Source organism: Coregonus clupeaformis, chromosome 23 (genome assembly GCF_020615455.1).
Source record: "Coregonus clupeaformis isolate EN_2021a chromosome 23, ASM2061545v1, whole genome shotgun sequence".
Classification (NCBI taxonomy): Eukaryota; Metazoa; Chordata; class Actinopteri; order Salmoniformes; family Salmonidae; genus Coregonus; species Coregonus clupeaformis.
Window position 1 is genome coordinate 23,723,023 of NC_059214.1, and position 26,297 is coordinate 23,749,319.

At 42.1% G+C, this 26,297-nt stretch overlaps 1 protein-coding gene and 1 long non-coding RNA gene across 2 annotated transcripts; both read right to left on the reverse strand.

Annotated features, from left to right (window-relative positions):
* Positions 1–3,627: 3,627 nt before the first annotated feature.
* Positions 3,628–9,870, reverse strand: LOC121536109 (interleukin-1 receptor-like 1). The gene is made up of 10 exons (XM_041843404.2): positions 9,834–9,870; positions 9,475–9,670; positions 6,946–7,129; positions 6,576–6,726; positions 6,205–6,273; positions 5,970–6,099; positions 5,673–5,821; positions 5,417–5,548; positions 4,543–4,707; positions 3,628–4,430 (listed from the first exon to the last, which is right to left on the reverse strand). The coding sequence occupies exons 1-10, from the start codon at positions 9,868–9,870 to the stop codon at positions 3,982–3,984; spliced, it is 1,662 nt and encodes a 553-aa protein (XP_041699338.2). The 3' UTR covers positions 3,628–3,981.
* Positions 9,870–10,252, reverse strand: LOC121536247. Its single transcript, XR_005994838.1, has 3 exons — positions 10,137–10,252; positions 9,970–10,012; positions 9,870–9,898 (listed from the first exon to the last, which is right to left on the reverse strand). It is a non-coding gene; the product is annotated as an uncharacterized LOC121536247 (long non-coding RNA).
* Positions 10,253–26,297: the final 16,045 nt, after the last annotated feature.

Genomic DNA, 26,297 nt, shown 5'->3' on the forward strand with positions numbered 1-26,297 from the left:
CACTTAGGTTTCATGTCTCAGGTAGCTCACGAAAGCCAGCATGGATAGAATGCAATAATTGACATATCTTTGCCAAATTCTAATAATTCTCATCATTACCATAACGCCACAGATCTAGCTCCCATGCACTATCGGCTGCCTAGGCTAGTTCGTGCCATGGTGAAACCTGCATTCCTGTAGATCTGAAATAATTGGATGGTGAAACTTGCCAGCCCACCAGAAAAGCAAGTTGAAGCAATTCAGACATTCTTGAAAGTCAGGACAATCCGTGTCCTACAAAGAAAAAACATTTTATAGTTGAACATTTTTGCAAGACGTAGGCTAGGTATTTAGAATGAAATGTGCAGTGGAGCTTTTAGTTACGTGAAGACATCACATGCACCGCGTAGCCTACCTTCAATAGTATTCGGCAATCATCATTTATTTGAAAAACACAGTTTATCACTTATCGCTATAAATAAAGTTCGACAAAAGAAAAACCCACACCTGTCGAACGTTAAAAATGCTGTTGATCTTTAGATGTCTCCTATATCTGACTTACATTAGACGTCGCAAATATTTTTTTTTGCAACATTGCTTTTGTCGAATAAACCTGGGGCAATGGAAACCTGACTACTGATTTGCTTTTGAGAAATCTGCCTTCCCAATGAAAACTAGTTAGAAAATTCAACAAAAATAAAATGTTTAAAAGAGATGTTTCTAGACGATGCACCATGCTGCCTTGTTGATAACGTGACAGAGTGGCGCTCCCCACTCACCGCTTTTCGCCGTTCATGTCACGGGCCAAAGACCAGTGCCCTGCAGCTCAGCATTATCGAATCCGCCCACTGTCCCCGACTTTAGTACCATAACATCAAATATATTGTAATGACCTGGCTAGATCATAAAGGAACAAATGTCCAGACAGACGCTTGAGTTTACGAATTCCCGGTTTATTAACCAAACTCAACACAGGCTACGGTTTGGCCGTAGCCACGCCAAATAAATCAAGGATAACCGTATAAAACAACCGTGACCATCTCTTGTTAAGACCAGATGTAAGAGAGAACAATGGCTAAGCATGGTCTTATACTTGCCTCACACCTGCATTCACCAGCTGCTCTCTGGCGAAGGTGTGGGCCGCTTCCAGGCGGTCCTGGAGTCTCCAGGGGCTGACCAAACGCCATCTCTGCAGATGGTCCTGGATGGCAGGAAGCTTGGCCCCAGTGATGTACTGGGATGTATGCACTACTCTCTGTAGTGCCTTGCGGTCGGAGGCTGAGCAGTTGCCATACCAGGCAGTGATGCAACCAGTCAGGATGCTATCGATGGTGAAGCTGTATAACTTTTTGAGGATCTGAGGACCCATGCCAAATCTTTTCAGTCTCCTGGGGGGGAATAGGCTTTGTTGTGCCCTCTTCACGACTGTCTTGGTATGTTTGGATCATGATAGTTTGTTGGTGATGTGGACACCAAGGAACTTGAAGCTCTCAGACAAACAAAGGAAAATAAAACCCACACCAACTTAGGTAAGGGAGTGCAAATAAACGTGGAGCAAACCAAACAGGTGAGACAAGATAAGTATTTTTCACAACTTAAGGAGAAGGTGCTAAACAGCAGTGTCGCTCATCCAACATCTTTCATGCCAACTGGAGCACTCGGCCAGCCACTCTTAAATAGCACCTGTGCCTGCATAGGTAAAACTAACGACTGACTAACGAGGCAACAGGTGCAACACATCCTGACCAACGAGGATGATTCAAATCAGGGCAAGCCACACCCAAAGAGAGCCAACCTGTAAATCGAAAACAAAATAGAAAACGAAATTGAGCAAAACCCCAAAGCTTATAATGAGGATGTTTAAGAACATATATTGAAAATTTTATTCAAAACAGTTAAACTGTTGTAATATTGTGACGTGTAACTTCAGACACACTCTATGCTGAGTAAAATAACATTATTTATTCTCCAAAAATTCTAACATTAGCATTTCTTGGCAGTGACTTTTCTACCAAAACAAGTGTGGTATAAAGATTAAAGACTGAAGCACTTAAAGGTTATACATTTCTACTTGCAAATCATACATGTAACATTTATACCTCAATCACATACTGTATCAGTAGTAAGGAATAAAAATCCACTACAGAAAAACTGGCAGGTAGATCTCCCCGTTTTATGATTAGTTTGTGTTCGCGAGGTTGACAACATTAGCAAAACATTCACATTACAAGTCTTCCTCAAGTCCATGCAACAGTTGTTTCACAACAGTTTTTGTGAATTAAATGTTTGTTATATTTCCTATACCATCCTGTGTTGTGTGGTTAGTCTTTAACCATTGATATGTTCTAGGCTATTTTGAGACCTTAAGGGAAAGATTCACCCATTTTGAATGTTATATCGTTTTTGTGCATTTCTGAGCGATGATCTATCGATTCCTGGGTTGATTTCCTGTTTTCATGTGTATCTGATCTATTCACTGTTCAAGCAGGCATGAAATACAAAACTCGTCATACCTGCTGTATTTCTGCCTGCTTGAACGGCAATAGCTCAGATACACATGAAATGACCCCAGGAATCGATATAACATCACTCAGAAATGGCATGTCCATCTTTTTGTGAGAAATTACACTGGTCACTCAAAACATTTATAAAGTATTTATAAAGTATAAATAGCCCACACTTCAGATGAGGCCACACAAAAAGACTAATGATTAATTATGATTAGTAAATGGTTAATAAGGACCTATATTAAACATCTTATGGAGTAATGACTAATAAATGAATAAACTATTTACTAATCTATTATGCTTTATTACGTAGAGTTATTACAAAGTGCTACCAGAAAAAGAAAACATATGTTGATCGATCTTCTGTGGCAGCAGTTATCACTTTCATAATTTGCCTACAGTACATGGCATCTGTAATGCTGACTGTTCAGATTGACAGTCGTGGCTTTTTCCACATCCAGTTTATTCAGTGACTATCTTCAGGGCATCAGATAAGTTAGTCACTCAAAAAAGGTATATTTCCAACACACACACAAAAATGTACAGAATGTCCCCAGGTGTGTGTGTGTGTGTTTGGGTCTGTGTTACATGAGAAGGTGTGTGCCAGAGCAGAGTCTAAATGTCATGAGACCAGATAGTGGGAGATGAGGTCTGATTAGATACAGCAGCAGCAGATAATAGCGCGTAAACATCAGTACAGCAGCTAACCAAACCATCCACACGAACCAATACAGGCTGACAAAATTGGACAGAAACACGATAGCATTTATCTTTATTGCAAGGCTTGAGTAAATGAGGCAAGTCTTTACAAGCACAAAAGCAACATACAGTAGACTACCTTGTCTTCATTTTGTTTTGACATAATAATCGACACGCTTTTCTTGAGAAACTTGTCTACTTACACAAAAGGTTGGAAATGTACATTTCAATTGATTTAGGACCTTAGTCAATATGTCACTATGGCAGCTGCCATAGACCGGTTGGTTGTTTAGCAACATAACCGAATTGTGCACAAATATGGGGCAAAACAGACAGTGTTGGCTTAGATTGACAACATGTAAACTATATTTAGTCTCCAATGTTTATTGAAAACATAAATAAAGTTGCACAATGAGCACTTGTCTCTCAAACACATCATTACAGTTGTAAGTTAGCTAGCAAATTTTTGCCATTTTAGCATTGACGTGACATCAGTGAAAATCCCTAAAAACAACACATTGTACCAAGAACAAGATAACACTAGCTGAAATTAGCCACTTACGATTCCCCACATGGCAGTTTCTATTCATTGTTGCTAGCCATCCAGAATCACAACACACTGCCTTCTGCCACATTGAAGCGTACACATCGTTTTTGTGACGTTCTCAGCTAACCTGTGTATATCTCTGCACAGCACTGGAATCATTCATTATATTTCTATGACTGGAATAAGGATTTTCAGAGACAACCTGGGGTGTTCTCTTCTATAACAGAATCCCAGACCTCCAACCGCACTTCAAGTCCTCAGACCTTCTGATCGTTCACATAGAAGAGTCATATTAACCGGGTTGTCAAAACTAGTCGAGTGGCGCGGCCAAGGCATCATGTAACGCACCCTCTTCCAGAAGCTTGAGTTGGGCAGCGTCGACCCACGCTTTCCCTCCTGCCACATTAAGGGGGCACTCTTGCGGACCAGGTGCTGCAGGCCGGGGGACAGGTGTGTGTAGCCCCCCTCCCCCATGTCTCCCAGCTGGATGAGTATGACGCTCATCTCACTGTGGACCAGAGCCTGGTGGAGCCCCACCTGACAGTCATAGTCCTCCGCTGAGGTCAACGATGACGAGTAGCCCCACTGGCCCCATGACCCTTGACCTCCTGAGCCTGACCTTGAGCTTGAGCTGGGGGTCAGGATGACAATCAGCCTCCTGCTCAGCCGCATGCAGGCCTCCACCAACTCCATGCGGTCTGGGGACAACAGAACAGAGAGGAGCAGGAGAAGTTAACTTTCGACTTTGGTACTGTTTATTACTGTTACATTTGCTTCTTAGAGGGCAAGACACAGTCTGAAAGAACCAACCTTCTCCAGGTAGGTCGTCTCTGCCGTGGATGAAGAGTCTAAAGCCACACTTCTGCTCCAGGACAGTCGGCAGAACGCTGCTCACAAAGTGAAACACTTTCTCGTCCATGTCTTTGTCTATGCCATCCATTTGGTAGACAATGTAAGCATCATAGACCTTCCCATCTGAAAACACAGACAAAGAGGAGGTTTATGTCAAACCTCAGCATGAAAGGAGTAGATTTGAGAGATTTGATTAAATTCTATTTGAACTGAAATTGAGTTATTTTAGTATAAATGGCCCATTACTTCTACACTAGTAGTGGGATTGACCCAAGGCGGGACCTGTTGCGAAAGGCCTACTGCAAACAACTGCTGTCACGTTCGTTGATGAATGGGTCAGACCAAGGCGCAGCGATATGCATACATGTTTATTTGAACCGAATAAACAACGACAAAACAACAAAGCGAAACGTGAAGTCCAAGGTACACAAACAACATACCTAACACGGAACAAGATCCCACAACCCACTAGTGCCAATAGCGACAGCTGCCTCTGATTGGGTACCACACCGGCCAACTTAAATCTAGACATACTAGATCTAAACATAGAAAATCACAACAAGGAATATACACACCCTGACTCAACATATAAGCGTCCTCTGAGTCAGGGCGTGACAACTGCACTGCACAATCAGTGGGCCGATTGAGACATTTACTGTACAGTACAAGGTTAGAGTGCTCCTGTGTGGTGACTAAAAACTAAATGTAGTAATATGTTTATATGGTACGCAATACTATACAGATAATGTAGGCTGAATAAGCATTTCTGTACAATGAAATATCTTAGTGAAATAGCATCAGTAAACTTTAGTCTATGGCTAGATGTTCTTACCCTCAGATCGATCATAGCATTTGAAAACTCCACGGAAGAGGAGAGCCAGATCGATGTCAAACACTTTGACGGCTACAGCAGCTAGCAAGAAGAAGAGCAGCAATGCCACACATAGACCCATAAATATAAACCCTGTTGGGGGAAGACATGGAGGACACAACACCAAGAAAGTTACAGAGTGTATATGTGTGATTTTGTTTGTGTGACATGTGGATGTGTGTCTGAGTGATGTTTGTGTAAGTGTGTGTGCACTAACATCTTGGTTTGAGAGTCACCACTGCATGAATCAATGTCTGGTCGTTTCTGGCAACACACTTGAACTCTGACTGGAGGTCCTTGATAGTCACTGTGTCTATGGTCAGGATAGCCGTGAAGATACTCCGCATTGAAGATACCTCCACCTCGCTACAGTAACACATACACACAAAATATTCACACAGTGAATTCTCACTGGTGAATCTGGGGTCTGTGTAAATTCTGTTACCATGTTCTCAAAAACAAGTGTGTGTATGCTTGTGTGTATGCGTGCATCCATGTGTGTGTGCGTACCTACCTGGTGGTGATCACTGAGTAGCCTTGCTGCTGCGAACCCACTGCCACTCCGTTCATCTGCCACGACACGTGACAGTTGTCTACAATGTTCTGCCCACAAAATGCTTCACACCTCAACTTCTTTGTGGTGTCTATGAAGAACAAGAGATACAACGAAGACGGAGAGATATACCGGGCAAACCAAATCAAGCACAACACAAGTATATGAAAGTATTTGAGCCAGGTGTGATCCCTACACAGGTCAGTGGTCTCTGTGCTTCCGTCTCTAGGCAGGTTGATCTGAGGAGGATGCGAGGCAGAGGGAGCTGAAGGAGACAAACGCACAGTTTAGTCAGAAAGATACTTTTGGATACATTCAAAATGTAGTCATTGATGTTTTTGATGATTGTTGCTGCCTCAAAGACCACACGTGATATGAGGGTTGCTTTTGATGTTGCTTTTGATCCTGTTTGTTTGTGTAGCCTAATAACCTACTGTAATTTAGCCTAGAGTTTCTATGTTTGCTGACCCTGCTGCCATCTTGGATGAGGTTTCAGTAAAGCTAAAATCAAATAAATAAGATGCTGAGTGGATTGACAGAGCTGTCATCAAGCCACGACCTACTTACCTTGGATCTTTAGTCTCCTGGATGCAGAAGTGTTGAGAACCCTCCCGTTGTGATCCCACGTGCACACACACGTATAGATGCCCTCGTCTGCTTTTGAGGTGCCATTCACCCACAGATTACTCTTAGACTCGTTTGGAATGAGACTGAAATTCTGAAATGAAAGACAAACAATTTGACAAACTTCTTTGCTGAACTAGCAGTAAGATACCTGATTCCACTAATCAAGAGCTTGATGATGAGTTGGGTGTTTGTGCTGGGCTAGAACAAAAACTGTGCAACACTTATGAGCTTTAGGACAGGAGTTGAGAACCAATGGTAAATAGTTTTGCAGGATTGAGGTTTGTGTTAGCATTCTGGTCATGTTCAGTACCTTATACCAGGCTAAGTTTTCTTTTCCATCCTGGCACAGTTGTTCCACGGGGTCAGGACATGGGATACGGATTTTGTTTGCTGAATCTGAGATATCACTGAACAGGACTGAGTGATCGAACGGTTGGGCTTTGACCACAATCACCTTTGTCACAAATATGACGCAGGTGTTTGCTGCCTTTCTCCTGGAACATATGAATATACACAGTGTACCAGTTATCCAAAACGGTTCTACCTGGAACAAACAGGGTTCTAACTGGGGGCCAGCCGAATAACCCTTTTAGGCTATAGATAACAAATGTTTTTTCTAAGAGTCTATACAGCCTGAAACTAAGCAGTGTAAAAACGTAGAAAGTTTCCTTACAAGCCAGAATGTTTAATACAATTGTATTACATTTTACCATACCAGTTGTCTGTGTGGTTGGTCCTTCAGTGGGTCGAATTTTGAGACAAAATATCGACAGGAAAGTATTATTTACCTGACTTTTTAGAGTACCGGTACTGCCGTTGATATTTCTATCATCTGGCACATGCTCAAAACCATGTAAACACCTGCAATTTTGGTCAGTATGCATATATCGGCGTGCATGTCCTTCCATCTTGTGCTTGGCCTTAGGTCAGGAGCAAACACATCTTTATTGCCACACACGAGACCCGCGTTTTGAAGACGGTTATAATAGTTTTTTGTGGATATTTTGCCTCAAATTTAAATTGGCAGAGTAAGTTCAAATACAGTGCATTCGGAAAGTATTCAGACCCCTTCCCTTTTTCCGCATTTTGTTACGTTACAGCCTTATTCTAAAATCGATTAAATTGTTGTTTTTCCTCATCAGTCTACACACAATACCCCATAATGACAGGTTTTTAGAAATGTTAGCAAATTAATAAAAAATAAAAAACTGAAATATTACATTTACTTAAGTATTCAGACCCTTTACTCAGTACTTTGTTGAAGCACCTTTGGCAGCGATTACAGCCTCGAGTCTACTTGGGTATGACGCTACAAGCTTGGCACACCTATATTTGGCGAGTTTCTCCCATTCTTCTCAGCAGATCCTCTCAAGCTCTGTCAGGTTGGATGGAGAGCGTCGATGCACAGCTATTTTCAGGTCTCTCCAGAGATGTTCGATCGGGTTCAAGTCCGGGCTCTAGCTGGGCCACTCAAGGACATTCAGATACTTGTCCCAAAGCCACTTCTGCATTGTCTTGGCTGTGTGCTTAGGGTCTTTGTCATATTGGAAAGTGAACCTTCGCTCCAGTCTGAGGTCCTGAGCAGGTTTTCATCAAGGATCTCTCTGTACTTTGCTCCATTCATCTTTCCTTCTATCCTGACTAGTCTCCAAGTCCCTGCCGCTGAAAAACACCCCCCAATGCATGATGCTGCCTCCACCATGCTTCACCGTAGAGATGGTGCCAGGTTTCCTCCAGACGTGACGCTTGGCATTCAGGCCAAAGAGTTCAATCTTGGTTTCATCAGACCAGAGAATCTTGTTTCTCATGGTGAGTCCTTTAGGTGCCTTTTGGCAAACTCCAAGCAGGCTGTCATGTGCCTTTTACTAACGAGTGGCTTCTGTATGTCCACTCTACCATAAAGGCCTGATTGGTAGAGTGCTACAGAGATGGGAGATCCTTCCAGAAGGACAACCATCTCCACAGAGGAACTCTGGAGCTCATTCAGAGAGACCATCAGGTTCTTGGTCACCTCCCTGACTAAGGCCCTTCTCCCCTGATTGCTCAGTTTGGCCGGGCGGCCAGCTCTAGGAAGTCTTGGTGGTTCCAAACTTCTTCCATTTAAGAATGATGGAGGCCACTGTGTTCTTGGGGACCTTCAATGCTGCACAAATGTTTTGGTCCCCTTCCCCAGACCTGTGCCCCGACAGAATCCTGTCTCAGAGCTCTACGGACAATTCCTTCGATCTCATGGCTTGGATTTTGCTCTGACATGCATTGTCAACTGTGGGACCTTATATAGACAGATATATGCCTTCCAAATCATGTCCAATCAATTGAATTTACCACAGGTGGACTCCAATTCAGTTGTAGAAACATCAAGGATGATCAATGGAAACAGGATGCACCTGAGCTCAATTCCGAGTCTGAATTCTTATGTAAATAAGGTATCCATTTTTATTTTTACATTTGCAAGAATTTCTAAAAACCTGTTTCCGCTTTGTCATTATGGGGTATTGTGTGCAGATTGATGAGGATTTGTATTTTATTTAATCCGTTTTAGAATAAGGCTGTAACGTATCAAAATGTGGAAAAAGTAAAGGGGTCTGAATACTTTCCGAATGCACTGTATAATATTATTCAACGTTCATGCAAGACAAGGGACATTTAGGTTTTTTTTTCTTTGTAAATGTGCATGCCTACCCTAGCCCTAGCTTCATGTACACATCCAGGTTCAACACTAACCCTAGACTCAACCCTCAACCTAACCCTAAGCCCCCCAAATAGGGCTCCCCCCACCTCCGAATTACCAATTTAACCCCTAAAACACACACACATCAACACACTGTTGTTGTATTACCAGTAGGTGTAGTACTGATCAGAGTCGTTGATTAAAAGGGGGAGGAAGAAGAGCACCGGCCCATGATGATGCACACGCCCTTCCTCAGAGGACGGGAGCTCCTGGGTTCCGTTTCTGTACCAGGTAAACTCAGTCACGTTGGCCCAATCCAACTCACTCAGGTTATGGTAGGCTGGCAAACTAAGGCCCTCCCCCTCTGTCACAGTAGTTGCATCCCCTCAGATCGGTTACATGGGGACTCTGCTAAAATATTAACATACATTACCCGACTAAAAGAGGTCTATTGTTCTAGGTACAATATATTCACTATGCTTTGTAATAATAGGACGTAAAATGTGTGAAATGTGAAGATGCTATACCTGTGTAATGACCTATTGTAGTGGGGTTTAAGGACATTTCTCTCTGTGCAGAAATCCTAGTCAAACTAAGGAGCAGAAACATGAGACCACCATCCACCAACTACAAGACAAGGGGAACAAAAAAAAGTTATGTTACCTTATTGTAAAGTTGGTCAGGAACTATCGTTCCAAACAAGACCCTATATGAAAACATCAGGACCATGCTTTACTTGTTTTTACAATAAATGACACTTATTTTCAAGAGGGAATACATATGCAGAATTTTTTTTAGGTTCGGAGTGAAGAATAACTGAAAGAGCATACCCTGAAAGTGTAGGAGCACATTTTCTGCAAAACAGGAACTTGCATCCACTGATACGAAAGACCATGAGTCACATTTCTCTTGAAAGATCTTGCTAGGATATCCTGTGTTAGATACTGCAGAAATGATTAAATCTGAAATGTTGACCAAATGGGGATTATTGAAATGGCAATGCAACATATTAACCATCACCACCACGCTTGACCTTTGGTATGATGTTCTTACTGTGGAATGCAGCGTTTGGTTTTCGCCAGGCATAATGGGACCCATCTCATCCAAAAAGTTGACTCAAAGTTTGCCAAAAAGCACCTGGACGATCATCAAGGCTCTTGGAAGAACGTTCTATGGACAGATGATTCAAAAGTATAACTTTTTGGACAACATGGTTCCAGTAATGCCTGGCGAAAACCACAACGCTGCATTCCACAGTAAGAACATCATACCAAAAGGTCAAGCATGGTGGTGGTGGTGTGATGGTTTGGGGATGCTTTGCTGCCTCAGGACCTGGATGACTTGCCTTAATAGAAGGAACCATGAATTCTGCTCTGTATCAGAGAATTATACAGGAGAATGTCAGGCCATCCATCTGTGAGCTGAAGCTGAAGTGCAGCTGGGTCATACAGCAAGACAATGATCCAAAACACACAATCAAGTCTACATGAAAATTGCTAAAAAGCAACAAAAATTGGAAGTTTTGGAATGGCCTAGTCAAAGTCCAGACCTAATCCCAATTGAGATGCTGTGGCAGGACTTGAAACGAACAGTTCATGCTTGAAAACCCACATGTCACTGAGTTAAAGCAGTTCTGCATGGAAAAGTGGGCCAAAATTCATCCACAGCAACGTGAGAGACTGATCAACAACTACAGGAAGCATTTAGTTGGAGTCATTGCAGCTAAAGGTGGCACAACCAGTTATTGAGTGTAAGGGAAAATGTAAATGTAAAATGGGGCAATTACTTTTTCACACAGGGGAATTGGATGTTGCATAACTTTGTTTATGAAATAAATGAAATAAATATGTAATTGTTGTGTTATTTGTTCACTTATGTTCCCTTTATCTAATATTAGGTTTTGGTTGAAGATCTGATAACATTCAGTATCACAAATATGCAAAAGTAGAGAAAATTAGAAAGGGGGCAAATACTTTTTCATACCACTGTACTGTATTTGCCAACAACAAAAAATCTATCGCTTTGGTGCTATTTTCATAAGCATGTTGTGAATTTTCAAAACTTAGTACAAAACTCCAAACTGCTAACACCTGTAATGCAGAAAGTCTTATATATTTTTAACATTTTATTGTGCATTTATTTTGTATGGAGACATCTATCACCACGCAACCATTGATCCAAACATTTATTCAATTACCAAACAACATAATTATATATTTTCAATTTATGACATTGTTGCCAAAACCAGATAGCAACCTCTGTCCAGTGAAGTCCACAAAGCATATTGCATGTACAGTAACAGACATGACCTACAGCATTGTCAAGCAAGTTAATGTTTCCGACATTTTCGGACCACTAAACAACTATTGATTTAGAACCAAAGAGTGTTACCGCAAGTCGCAAAGAAAACAGGAGCTGCCTCCACTATTCCAGCACCATTTCAACTTTAACATTTAAACATAATCAAATCACCTCTGCTTAGTCTAATACTGTGACAACTAAAATATACCAAAAACAATTTAGTCCAGTCAACGTAAGCTAAATATGATGTGGCTGTCCATGGATCTGATTTCTGTGTGCGTTTGTGCATGTAGAAAAGCATGTTGACTCACCCTACTTGTAGAGAAACGGCAATGCCATCCTCCTCGCTTTCATGTTGACAAAACGGTCTATGACTCTGTCATACAGTACACGTGTAACAGTTGTTAAAGTACTTTGTGAATTTCACCAGGTTCATATATTAATATAGCATGTTGATTTGTTATTATGCATGCCTGCATCCTGGGAATAGGGGAGTGTGTACTTACGTTTTGCCCTGCGTGCTCGTGCGCAAATAATTTTGATGCACTATGAGAGAGAGAATTCTGATTAATTCAAACAGCTAATACTAGCTTCAGGCTCTTCATGGGCCGCTTACTATTTAGCCATCAATATTCATTGATATGTGATTCAGACACTGCAATATTATGCATGTTTAGCTTCATGCATGTTTATCTTTAGTGTTCAATTGAGAACAGTATTGTATTTAGCTTAACTTGTGTGATGCAGTAGTGTAAATATGTTTAGGCCCAATTGCCTTGTATAGCCTTTGTGTATAACTTTGCATGGTTAATTATATTTCCATTTATCTCTTTCCTCCTAGAAACATCACACCCTGTTGTATAAGTACCCAAAGTGAACCGGAGTGCGTTGTGTGGTGACAAGAAAAACCCTTTGCCCTGACATCCTTTGGCTCTGCTCTTGCCAGACATCCTTGCCATTCACACATCCCTGAATCAGTACAGTGTGTTTAGTAGATGTCATCCAGTTTTTTAAATAACCACTTACCTCAATGTCTCGCCACTGTTTCATTGACTCTGAATGAGTAACAATAGTTGGATAGTCTGATTTCTTCACACAAAAGGGTAGCCAGCAGATCTGCACAGCTTGTTTGAGCTCCAACAAATAAATAAACTCTTCAAAGACAATGTTCTAGTGTTTGGCTGTTTATTGCCTTTATTAATGCACCCTTGACAACAATGACATTGATTACCAATTAATTATTCTACTTCAGACGAGCATCCATAGACTTGGGAGAGATTCACCTATCGTGCTTTTAAGACAACTGGCAACATGAAAAAACACTTGGTCAAATCATGACGTCAGTTAGCTCAAAATAAAAGTGACGTAATTAAGCACATGGAGTAATGAGTAGGATTGTGTTTTCACACATGCAAGAGCAGCTATGTTTCAATTAAACTTGTCCAGTGAAAGTTTACATAGAAAATAGATGTGACAATTGCATGCTAGGGTGCGTTTCCATTTAACTATACTGAAAACAGCTGTATGTAATGACGTCACCCAAATCATTAAACGTTGAATACAAATGTAGGTTGAAGTATTTCCATTACTCATTTAGGCAAATTGTGCATACAGCTGTATGCCCTCCCACTTAGGTTTCTTGTCTCAGGTAGCCCACGAAAGCCAGCATGGATATAATGCAATAATTGACATATCTTTGCCAAATTCTAATAATTCTCATCATTAACATAACGCCACAGATCTAGCTCCCATGCACTATCGGCTGCCTAGGCTAGTTCGTGCCATGGTGAAACCTGCATTCCTGTAGATCTGAAATAATTGGATGGTGAAACTTGCCAGGCAACCAGAAAAGCAAGGTGAAGCAATTCAGGCATTTGTTATGGGTGGAAGATGGCACAATGATGCCATCTGTTGGTATATGTTAATTACTGCAACTCCCGTGTTTTACCGGTGTACTTGAGATACCCGGATTTATTGCAATATACTGAACAAGACTGGTTACTTGCATCAATGCCTCTGTCTCGTCATTTAACATTCAAACATGGTGTCAGAGTCAGATAACTAACCATGCTTTCCGCAAATTAGAGTCACCTGTTCTGGTTTACAAAAAAAAGCTTAGTTGAGTAAAACGTCGCCGGAATTGTCCTTAGCTAGATTGAGTTTGCTAGTTAGCTTCTGTGTTGTTAGCACCGTTTAGACATGGCAGCGAACATTCCCCCTCCCGCCGTTATGAAGCTCAGCAGAGATTGGAGCACAAACTGGGATACGTTTAGAGGTGAATGGGAGGACTATGCACTAGCAACGGGACTTCGGGAAAAGGACAATGAGGTAGTGGCTGCCACTTTGAGGACTATAATGGGAGCTGAATGCCGACACGTATACAAACACAACCTGAACCTAACAGCAGCTCAGCAAGGTAACGCTACAGCTATTCTTGATGCTCTCGAACTTTACTTTAAGCCAGCAAAGAACGTTATCTACGAGCGTTATGTTTTCGGTTGTTGCAAACAGGAGGACGGGAGTCCATTGACAGCTTTGTCACTAAGCTAAGGGAAAAGGCAGCTACATGTGACTATGGTGCTTTAAGAGATGAACTGATCAGAGACAAGATAGTGCTTGGCATAACTGATGAGGGCACCCGCAGACGTTTGCTTAGAGAACGTGACCTGACACTGGTCTTGGCAGTGGAGACATGCCGTGCAGCAGAGCTTACAGATAAGGTCCATGGAGCTAGAAAGGCAACATATGGACAATGTCAATGCTACATTCAGGCAGCCAGTAAAGAAATTCCCTTTTGCCACAGCTAATGCTAATACTATAGCCAACTCTGCAGTAGACAACCCCAATGCATGCCGATATTGTGGCATTTCTCATGGACGAGGAAAAGAACACTGCCCAGCCTATGGAACAATATGCAAATCCTGTGGTACAGCTAATCACTTCCCAAGGGCCTGCATGAAAAGCTTGAGAAAGGTTGGTAAAGTGCACTCCATTGAAATAAACACAGATGAAGGGAACAACAGCACAGAGGATGTATATGCTAGCGATTGCATAGGGGCAGTAAGGGCAAAGAAAAAAAATTGTTTGTCACCCTGCTACTTAATAATAAACCACAGCAATGCCAGCTAGATTCAGGGGCCACGTAACATGAGCCTTAAAGAGAAAAGGAGGCTCGCGCCCAGAGACAAACTCACACAGAGTAGCACCAAGCTGAAACTGTATTCAGGCCAGTTCATGACCTCTTTAGGCCTGTTTGTGATAGAGTGTGTTTTACGTGGCCAGAAACACTCTTGAGTTTGAAATAGTTGAGGCTAGTCAACAGCCATTACTGTCAGGTTCTACATGCGAGGACCTTGGGCTTATTAACTTCACCATCCCAGCTGATCTTAACATTATAGACAAAGTCCAGGCTGGGCCCCTGAGCAAGGAGACTCTCCTAAGCAAGTACCATGATGTCTTCAACGCACCGGTCGAGTCAGTTCCCGGCGAAGTCCATTTTGAGTTGGATGCAGCAATCCAGCCTGTCCAGTGTGCACCCCGCAATGTACCAGTGGCCATGAAAGCAGCTACGAAGGCTCAGCTTGACAAATACGAAGCAGATGGCCACATCATATCCGTCACCGAGCCTACAGACTGGATAAGTAATATGGTTATCGTCAAGAAACCAGACAAGCTATGGATATGCATGATGCAGACAGGTCAAGCTAAGGCTAAGCATAAAAAGCTTCAGTTTAAAGTGCCAGATGTTCGCTTTCATGGGCACATCTTGTCCTCCACCGGATTGAAGGCGGATCCAGAAAAAGTGAAGGCTGTCTTGGATATGCCCCACACATCTGACGTGAAGGCAGTGCAGCGCTTCGTCGGATTCGTCACCTACCTGGCCAAGTTCCTACCGCTGCTCTCTGAAGAGTGTGAACCACTAAGGAGGCTCATGGACAAGGACACCATCTGGCATTGGCTCCCAAAACATGACACAGCGGTGAGGGAAATAAAACAACTGGTCACCCAGACACCTGTACTGCGATACTACGATGTGTCAAAACCTGTCACGATTCAGAGTGACTCAAGCCAGTATGGACTGGGCTGTTGCCTCATGCAAGAGGGCCAGCCTGTGGCATTCGCCTCTAGGGCACTCACTCCAACAGAGCAGAACTATGCCCAGATAGAGAAGGAGTGCCTCAGCATTGTGTTTGCATGCCAACACTTCCACCACTACCTGTACGGGCGTGACAATATTACCGCAGAGACAGATCACAAGCCCCTTATTGCTATATTTCAGCAAGCCTCTCCTGAATGCCCCCGAAACAACTGCAGAGCATGCTACTGGCCCTACAAAACTACAACCTCAAGGTGGTGTATAAGCCAGGGCCAGAGATGTATGTGAGTGACACGCTCAGCAGGGCTACTGTATCAGGCACTCACACACGCTCCATGCATGAACAACATGCAGTGTGCAGCTTACAAACAGAGCAAGTGGATGTTGAACACATCAACCAGGCTGACTACCTCAATGTTACGGACCAGCGCCTTATACAAATCAGACAGCACACAGACAGGGACGAGCAACTCCAGGCATTGAGGTCTGTGATTCTGATGGGCTGGCCCGACTGCAAGGAAGAAACTGCTTTAGCCATCAGAGAATATTGGCCAGTCAAAGAAGAGCTCAGTGTTCAAAACGGAGTAATATTCAAGGGTCAGAGAGTCGTTATTCCCCGGTCTCTGCGCCCTGAGATGTTGGTGCGCGTGCACTCAAGTCACATAGGAGGTGAGGCCTGTTACAGACAAGCACGTGACACACTGTATTGGCCAGGAATGCAGAGTGAAATCAAAGACTGTCAGTAAATGCACAATCTGCAATGAATATGCCATTGAGCAACAGAGAGAGACGATGTCCTACGAGCTACCAATGCGCCCCTGGCAGATAGTAAGTCTAGATCTCTTCCAGCACAGTGGCAAAGACTTTCTGCTGGTAGTTGATCATTACTCAGACTTCTGGGAGATTGACCTCCTCCCTGACCTCTCAGCAGAGACAACGATCAAACGCTGCAAGGCTCAGTTTGCCTGCTATGGCCAGCCAGATAGGGTAATTTCAGATAATGGACCCCAATTCACCGGATGTGAGTTCCGAAAATTTGCTGCAGAATGGGAATTTGAGCATGTCACTTCAAATCAAATCAAATTTTATTGGTCACATGCGCCGAATACAACAGGTGCAGACATTACAGTGAAATGCTTACTTCATCACCACGACACCCAAACGCTAATGGGAAGGCTGAGTCGGCAGTCAAAATCGCAAAGAACCTCTGCAAAAAAGCTCTGCGAGAGGGCAAAGATGCCTGGAAAGCAATCCTGCAGTGGCGCAATACCCCGACAGAAGGCATGGATAGCAGCCCGGGCCCAGCGCCTCATGGCACAGCGTTTAAAAGCAGCTCTGCCAGTAGCAAGCACTCTCCTGGAGCCATGTGTGGTGACAGACGTGCTGGTGAAGCTACGTCACAGAAGACAGGTCTCCAAGTTCATCTACGACAAATCAGCAAAAGACTTACCTGAACTCAGGGTGGGTGAAACGGTGCGAATGAAGCCACTACCAAGGGACCGGACGGGCCTCTGGAGACTCGGATCCTGTGTACAGAAAGTGGCACCACGCTCCTACTTGGTCGAAGTGAATGGATCACTGTACCGTCGTAACAGGGTTGACCTTCGGATTGCTGAGCCAGCATCTACTCAGAACTCTGATGGTCATAGGGGTCGCATGACAAAAGACGGAACCCCAGCAAGTCACATGGGGCCTGAGGCACTGGGCGAAGAGCCAGGGGATCACAGGTCGGCCACTCCCTCGCCCATCAATACTCCCCTTAGACAGTCAGGTGACAAGCCTGTGCGGGAGCCCACAGTCCACGCAGACAAGCAGTGTGCCACTAGAGATCCTGGTTCGAATCCAGGCTCTGTCGTACCCGGCCGCAACCGGGAGACCCATGGGGCGGCGCACAATTGGCCCAGCGTCGTCCAGGGTAGGGAGGGAATGGCCGGCAGGGATGTAGCTCAGTTGGAAGAGCATGGCGTTTGCAACGCCAGGGTTGTGGGTTCGATTCCCATGGGGGGCCAGTATGAAAAATAAAACAATAATGGTATGCACTCACTAACTGTAAGTCGCTCTGGATAAGAGCGTCTGCTAAATGACTTAAATGTAAATGTAAGCCCCCTGTCTTTTCACTCTGCGGGCGTCTGTCCCAGCCACCAAAAATACTTAATCTGTAGGTTTCCCATTAGGGATTGTTGACAGACAGAGATAAAAGTGAAGAGAGTATCAAAATGTGTTAAGTGGTTAACAAAAAAAAATATATATATATAATAATAATAATACTAAACTGTTCATGTTGGAAATTACTACTAGGTTTGTTTTGTTAGTGAATTGACAGCTCCTGTCCTATTTTATAAAAGGGAAGATGTTATGGTGGAAGATGGCACAATGATCCCATCTGTTGGTAAATGTTAATTACTGCAACAGTGTTTTACCGGTGTACTTGAGATACCCGGATATAATTGCAATATACTGAACAAGACTGGTTACTCGCATTAATGCCTCCGTCTCGTCATTTAACATTCAAACAGCATTCTTGAAAGTCAGGACAATCCTTGTCCTACAAAGAAAAAAACATTGTATAGTTGAACATTTTTGCTAGACGTAGGCTAGGTATTTAGAATGAAATGTGGAGTGGAGCTTTTAGTTACGTGAAGACATCACATGCACCGCGTAGCCTACCTTCAATAGTATTCGGCAATCATCATTTATTTGAAAAACACAGTTTATCACTTATCGCTATAAATAAAGTTCGACAAAAGAAAAATCCACCCGTCGAATGGATAAAAATGCTGTTGCTCTTTAGATGTCTCCTATATCTGACTTAACATTACGCGTCGCAAATATTTCTTTTGCAACATTGCTTTTGTCGAATAAACCTGGGTCAACGGAAACCTGCCTACTGATTTGCCTTCCCAATGAAAACTAGTTAGAAAATTCAACAAATAAAATGTTTAAAAGAGATGTTTCTAGATGATGTACCATGCTGCCTTGTTGACAACGTGACAGAGTGGCGCAGATTTCTGTTCGATTTGAGAAGGGGCTCCCCTCTCACCGCTTTCGCCGTTCATGTCACGGGCCAAAGACCAGTGCCCTGCAGCTCAGCATTATCGAATCCGCCCACTGTCCCCGACATTAGTACCATAACATCAACTATATTGTAATGACCTGGCTAGATCATAAAGGAACAAATGCCCAGACAGACGCTTGAGTTTACGAATTCCCGATTTATTACCAAACTCAACACAGGCTACTGTTTGACCGTAGCCTCGCCAAATAAATCAAGGATAACCATATAAAACAACCATGACCATCTCTTGTTAAGACCAGATGTAAGAGAGAGAACAATGGCTAAGCATGGTCTTATACTTACCTCACACCTGCATTCACCAGCTGCTCTCGGGCGAAGGTGTGGGCTGCTTCCAGGCGGTTCTGGAGTCTCCAGGGGCTGACCAAACGCCATCTTTGCAGATGGTCCTGGATGCAAGGAAGCTTGGCCCCAGTGATGTACTGGGCTGTACGCACTACTCTCTGTAGTGCCTTGCGGTCGGAGGCCAAGCAGTTCCAATACCAGGCAGTGATGCAACCAGTCAGGATGCTCTCGATGGTGCAGCTGTAGAACTTTGAGGATCTGAGGACCCATGCCAAATCTTTTCCAGTCTCCTGAGGGGAATAGGCTTTGTTGTGCCCTCTTCACGACTGTCTTGGTGTATTTGGATCATGATAGTTTGTTGGTGATATGGACACCAAGGAACTTGAAGCTCTCAGACAAACAAAGGAAAATAAAACCCACACCAACTTAGGTAAGGGAGTGCAAATAAACGTGGAGCAAACCAAACAGGTGAGACAAGATAAGTATTTTTCACAACTTAAGGAGAAGGTGCTAAACAGCAGTGTCGCTCATCCAACATCTTTCATGCCAACTGGAGCACTCGGCCAGCCACTCTTAAATAGCACCTGTGCCTGCATAGGTTAAACTAACGACTGACTAACGAGGCAACAGGTGCAACACATCCTGACCAACGAGGATGATTCAAATCAGGGCAAGCCACACCCAAAGAGAGCCAACCTGTAAATCGAAAACAAAATCGAAAACGAAATTGAGCAAAACCCCAAAGCCTATAACAAGAGGTTGTTTAAGAACATATATTGAACATTTTATTCCAAAACAGTTAAACTGTTGTAATATTGTGACGTGTAACTTCAGACACACTCTATGCTGAGTAAAATAACATTATTTATTCTCCAAAAATTCTAACATTAGCATTTCTTGGCAGTGACTTTTCTACCAAAACAAGTGAGGTTAAAATATTAAAGACTGAAGCACTGGAAGCATTTAAAGGTTATACATTTCTACTTGCAAATCATACATGTAACATTTATACCTCAATCAAATACTGTATCAGTAGTAAGAAAGGAATAAAAATCCACTACAGAAAAACTGGCAGGTAGATCTCCCCGTTTTATGATTAATTTGTGTTCGCGAGGTTGACAACATTAGCAAAACATTCACATTACAAGTCTTCCTCAAGTCCTTGCAACAGTTGTTTCACAACAGTTTTTGTGAATTAAATGTTTGTTATATTTCCAATACCATCCTGTGTTGTGTGGTTAGTCTTTAACCATTGATATGTTCTAGGCTATTTTGAGACCTTAAGAGGGAAAGATTCACCCATTTTGAATGTTATATCGTTTTTGTGCATTTCTGAGCGATGATCTATCGATTCCTGGGTTGATTTCCTGTTTTCATGTGTATCTGATATATTCACTGTTCAACCAGGCATGAAATACAAAACTCGTCATACCTGCTGTATTTCTGCCTGCTTGAACGGCAATAGCTCAGATTCACATGAAATGACCCCAGGAATCGATATAACATCCCTCAGAAATGGCATGTCCATCTTTTTGTGAGAAATTACACTGGTCACTCAAAATATTTATAAAGTATTTATAAAGTATAAATAGCCCACACTTCAGATGAGGCCACACAAAAAAGACTAATGATTAGTAAATGGTTAATAAAGACCTATATTAAACATCTTATGAATGGAGTAATGACTAATAAATGATGAATAAACTATTTACTAATCTATTATGCTTTATTACGTAGAGTTATTACAAAGTGCTACCAGAAAAAGAAAAAATATATGTTGATTGATCTTCTGTGGCAGCAGTTATCACTTTCATAATTTGGCTACAGTACATGGCATCTGTAATACTGACTGTTCAGATTGACAGTCGTGGCTTTTTCCACATCCAGTTTATTCAGTGACTATCTTCAGGGCATCAGATAAGTTAAAGTCACTCAAAAAAGGTATATTTCCAACACACACACACACACACACACAAATGTACAGAATGTCCCCAGGTGTGTGTGTGTTTGGGTCTGTGTTACATGAGAAGGTGTGTGCCAGAGCAGAGCCTAGTCTAAATGTCATGAGAACAGATGGTGGGAGATGAGGTCTGATTAAGATACAGCAGCAGCAGCTAATTTTTTATTTATTTATTTATTTTATTTCACCTTTATTTAACCAGGTAAGCCAGTTGAGAACAGGTTCTCATTTACAACTGCGACCTGGCCAAGATAAATAGCGCGTAAACATCAGTACAGCAGCTAACCAAACCATCCACTCGAACCGATACAGGCTGACAAAATTGGACAGAAACACGATAGCATTTATCTTTATTGCAAGGCTTGAGTAAATGAGGCAAGTCTTTACAAGCACAAAAGCAAAATACAGTAGACTACCTTTTCTTCATTTTGTTTTGACATACAGTGGGGAAAAAAAGTATTTAGTCAGCCACCAATTGTGCAAGTTCTCCCACTTAAAAAAGACGAGAGAGGCCTGTAATTTTCATCATAGGTACACGTCAACTATGACAGACAAATTGAGATTTTTTTTCTCCAGAAAATCACATTGTAGGGTTTTTAATGAATTTATTTGCAAATTATGGTGGAAAATAAGTATTTGGTCACCTACAAACAAGCAAGATTTCTGGCTCTCACAGACCTGTAACTTCTTCTTTAAGAGGCTCCTCTGTCCTCCACTCGTTACCTGTATTAATGGCACCTATTTGAACTTGTTATCAGTATAAAGACACCTGTCCACAACCTCAAACTGTCACACTCCAAACTCCACTATGGCCAAGACCAAAGAGCTGTCAAAGGACACCAGAAACAAAATTGTAGACCTGCACCAGGCTGGGAAGACTGAATCTGCAATAGGTAAGCAGCTTGGTTTGAAGAAATCAACTGTGGGAGCAATTGTTAGGAAATGGAAGACATACAAGACCACTGATAATCTCCCTCGATCTGGGGCTCCACGCAAGATCTCACCCCGTGGGGTCAAAATGATCACTAGAACGGTGAGCAAAAATCCCAGAACCACACGGGGGGGACCTAGTGAATGACCTGCAGAGAGCTGGGACCAAAGTAACAAAGCCTACCATCAGTAACACACTACGCCGCCAGGGACTCAAATCCTGCAGTGCCAGACGTGTCCCCCTGCTTAAGCCAGTACATGTCCAGGCCCGTCTGAAGTTTGCTAGAGTGCATTTGGATGATCCAGAAAAGGATTGGGAGACTGTCATATGGTCAGATGAAACCAAAATATAACTTTTTGGTAAAAACTCAACTCAGTCGTGTTTGGAGGACAAAGAATGCTGAGTTGCATCCAAAGAACACCATACCTACTGTGAAGCATGGGGGTGGAAACATCATGCTTTGGGGCTGTTTTCTGCAAAGGGACCAGGACGACTGATCCGTGTAAAGGAAAGAATGAATGGGGCCATGTATCGTGAGATTTTGAGTGAAAACCTCCTTCCATCAGCAAGGGCATTGAAGATGAAACGTGGCTGGGTCTTTCAGCATGACAATGATCCCAAACACACCGCCCGGGCAACGAAGGAGTGGCTTCGTAAGAAGCATTTCAAGGTCCTGGAGTGGCCTAGCCAGTCTCCAGATCTCAACCCCATAGAAAATCTTTGGAGGGAGTTGAAAGTCCGTGTTGCCCAGCGACAGCCCCAAAACATCACTGCTCTAGAGGAGATCTGCATGGAGGAATGGGCCAAAATACCAACAACAGTGTGTGAAAACCTTGTGAAGACTTACAGAAAACGTTTGACCTGTGTCATTGCCAACAAAGGGTATATAACAAAGTATTAAGAAACTTTTGTTATTGACCAAATACTTATTTTCCACCATAATTTGCAAATAAATTCATTAAAAATCCTACAATGTGATTTTCTGGAAATGTTTTCCTCATTTTGTCTGTCATAGTTGACGTGTACCTACGATGAAAATTACAGGCCTCTCTCATCTTTTTAAGTGGGAGAACTTGCACAATTGGTGGCTGACTAAAAACTTTTTTCCCCCACTGTATAACAAAGTATTGAGAAACTTTTGTTATTGACCAAATACTTATTTTCCACCATAATTTGCAAATAAATTCATAAAAAATCCTACAATGTGATTTTCTGGATTTTTTTTCTCATTTTGTCTGTCATAGTTGACGTGTACCTATGATGAAAATTACAGGCCTCTCTCATCTTTTTAAGTGGGAGAACATGCGCAATTGGTGGCTGACTAAATACTTTTTTTCCCCAGTGTAATAATCGACACGCTTTTCTTGAGAAACTTGTCTACTTACACAAAAGGTTGGAAATGTAAATTTCAATTGATTTAGGACCTTAGTCAATATGTCACTATGGCAGCTGCCATAGACCGGTTGGTTGTATAGCAACATATGCGACGTGTGCACAAATATGGGGCAAAACAGACAGTGTTGGCTTAGATTCTTGACAACATGTAAACTATATTTAGTCTCCAATGTTTATTGAAAACATAAATAAAGTTGCACAATGAGCACTTGTCTCTCAAATACATCATTACAGTTGTAAGTTAGCTAGCAGATTTTTGCCATTTTAGCATTGACGTGACATCAGTGAAAATCCCTAAAAACAACACATGGTATCAAGAACAAGATAACAAGATTCTGAGCCTGCCTGGCAGGGTTGGTCCTACAAAGCCAGAGCCCCCTGATGGGAGAGCATAATATACAAGGAAATTCTCAAAGCTGCTAATGAGAACCTTGACGACCTTTTACCTAGCCAGTGGGGATTCCGGTGGGGTACGCCCACCCAGGTAGTGGCAGTGCTGGCAACACTGGCTGCAGTAACCCATGGGGAGGGGGGTCACACTCGGACAATCAGAGAGGGGGTTTATCATTGTAGCCCAGGTGGCACAAAATAATCAAAGGTCTGACCGCATGGAGATGCTTGGGAAAATGGTTACAACAGGGGATCAGAGTGTTTGTGTCTCAGGTGAAGAGGGTGGATCTGATCTCCATCACCTAGGACTTGACATAGATTAAGTAGATTAATCAAATCTCACATTGTTATCAATTTCTGCTCAATCTGCATGCTTTCTCAATCAGCTTTAACTGTATGGGCACTCGTAAATCAAGTTATTTCTCGAGTTGGGCTCTGGGATATAACAGCCGTTGAGTATCTGATTTTATGGTGGATTGTGGAGGAGGGGGGTTGAGTGTGTTGGAGTATGTGAGTATGTGCGTGTGTGCTTGTCTGGCATCTGTTGTGGGGGGTGGGGATGTTGGGGGGGAGGGTATGGGATGGACCGCGGGAATTATTTGCTAGGATAATAATTGCTTGTCAATGAATTAAATGTAATACAATGGCAATCCGGGTTATATGTTAGAATCCTACGCGTGAACTGCCGACATTATTACGCATATTAATTGATAATGATGGAAAATAGGATATGCATAATTTTAAAAAATATATATATATATATATATAGAGGTGAAAGCATTGGAAATGCTTTTGGCGGTTAATCTGCTTCTGTTTTGTGGGTGGTACTGTGTGCTGTTTTCGATGGATGGGTCCTGGCCTCTCGGGGCCTTAGGGATACGGAGGGACGTGGGTGGGATGCTGATCACTGGGATGACGGCTCAACTTGGGATGGGGAGGGGCTTTAGCGGGGAATTAGTGGAGAACAATTGAAGGGTTACTCCGTAGCAATGCAAATATCACGGTACAGCTATATGGACACTCAATCATTACGCTATTTTTTTATTGGTAAATTTACAAACATATATAATGATAAATAGACTTGAAACTTGTATCTCATTATGGTGTATGGTGAAATAAGTATAGCCAGTTATAATTGTAATGGCTTAGCTGATAATTACAAAAGAAGAACAATATTTACACGGCTCAAAGAGAAGGAATATAATATCTATTGTATACAGGAAACTCATTCAACAATTCGAGATGAAGTAGCGTGGAAAAAAGAATGGGGGTGAAATATACTTCTCCCATGGGCAAAGAAATTCAAAAGGGGTGATGATATTAATTTATAGTAATTTCGATCCGAATGTGCAAATTGTACAAATAGATACACAAGGTAGATGGATTATTTTAAATATGTTATTGGACCATAAACAGATATGGCTCATTAACCTTTACGGACCAAATAATGATGATCCACAATTCTTTGACAATATATATAATAAATGATCAAGCCTGCAAGCAACTCAAGACAATATTATTATGGTGGGGGATTATAATACTGTTTTAAATAGCTCAATGGACCGTAAAGGAAATCACACCACAAACAATCACCCACATGCTCTTAAGGAAATTGTGAATGTCATGGATACATTAGAACTAGTAGATATATGGAGGCTTAAATATACTGATCTAGTGATATATACATGGCGGAGACTGAATCAAGCTAGTCGTCTTGACTTCTTTCTTATCTCATTCTCGTTGGCACCAAAAGTAAAAAAAAGTGTTGATAGGGGACAGAATGCGGTCAGACCATCATATAATAGGCATATACATTACTCTTACTGAATTTCCACGTGGGTGAGGATATTGGAAATGTAATCAAAGCCTATTGGATGATAATTTATTTATAATTAGAACAAAGGAATTTATAACTGACTTTTTCCAACATAACATAGGTACAGCGAATCCCCCTTATTGTATGGGACACCTTTAAATGTGCCTTTAGAGGCCATGCAATTCAGTACTCATCTCGAAAACAAAAGCAATTTAGGTCAAAAGAGTTTATACTAAGAAAGGAAATAGAAAGTCTAACAGAACAGATAGATGGCAATAAAAACTGTAACATAGAGGCTCAGAATAAATTAGAGGAAAAACAAAAGAAATGGAGAAACTTATTCAAGAAAGATCAAGTGTAATATATTATAAAAATAAAGCAAACTGGATGCAATATGGGGAAAAATGCGCAAAAATTCTTTTTTAATCTTCAACATAGGAATGCTACCAAAAATAACTTAATGAAACTGGTTACAATTGACGGAGTCACCCATAATTCACCAAATGATATTTTGAAGGAAGAAACAAAGTACTTTAAGCATATGTTTTCTTTTCAGTCGCCTCCATCTCCTCTAACTGAAGCTAATTGTAGAGATTTTTTTCTATTGATAATGTCAAATTAACAGCCACACAGAAAGACTCATGTGAAGGTGAAATTACAGAGGAGGAACTTCTGGATGCAATTAAAGACTTTAAGTCTGGGAAAACTCCAGGGTTGGATGGCATACCAGTCGAGGTATACCAA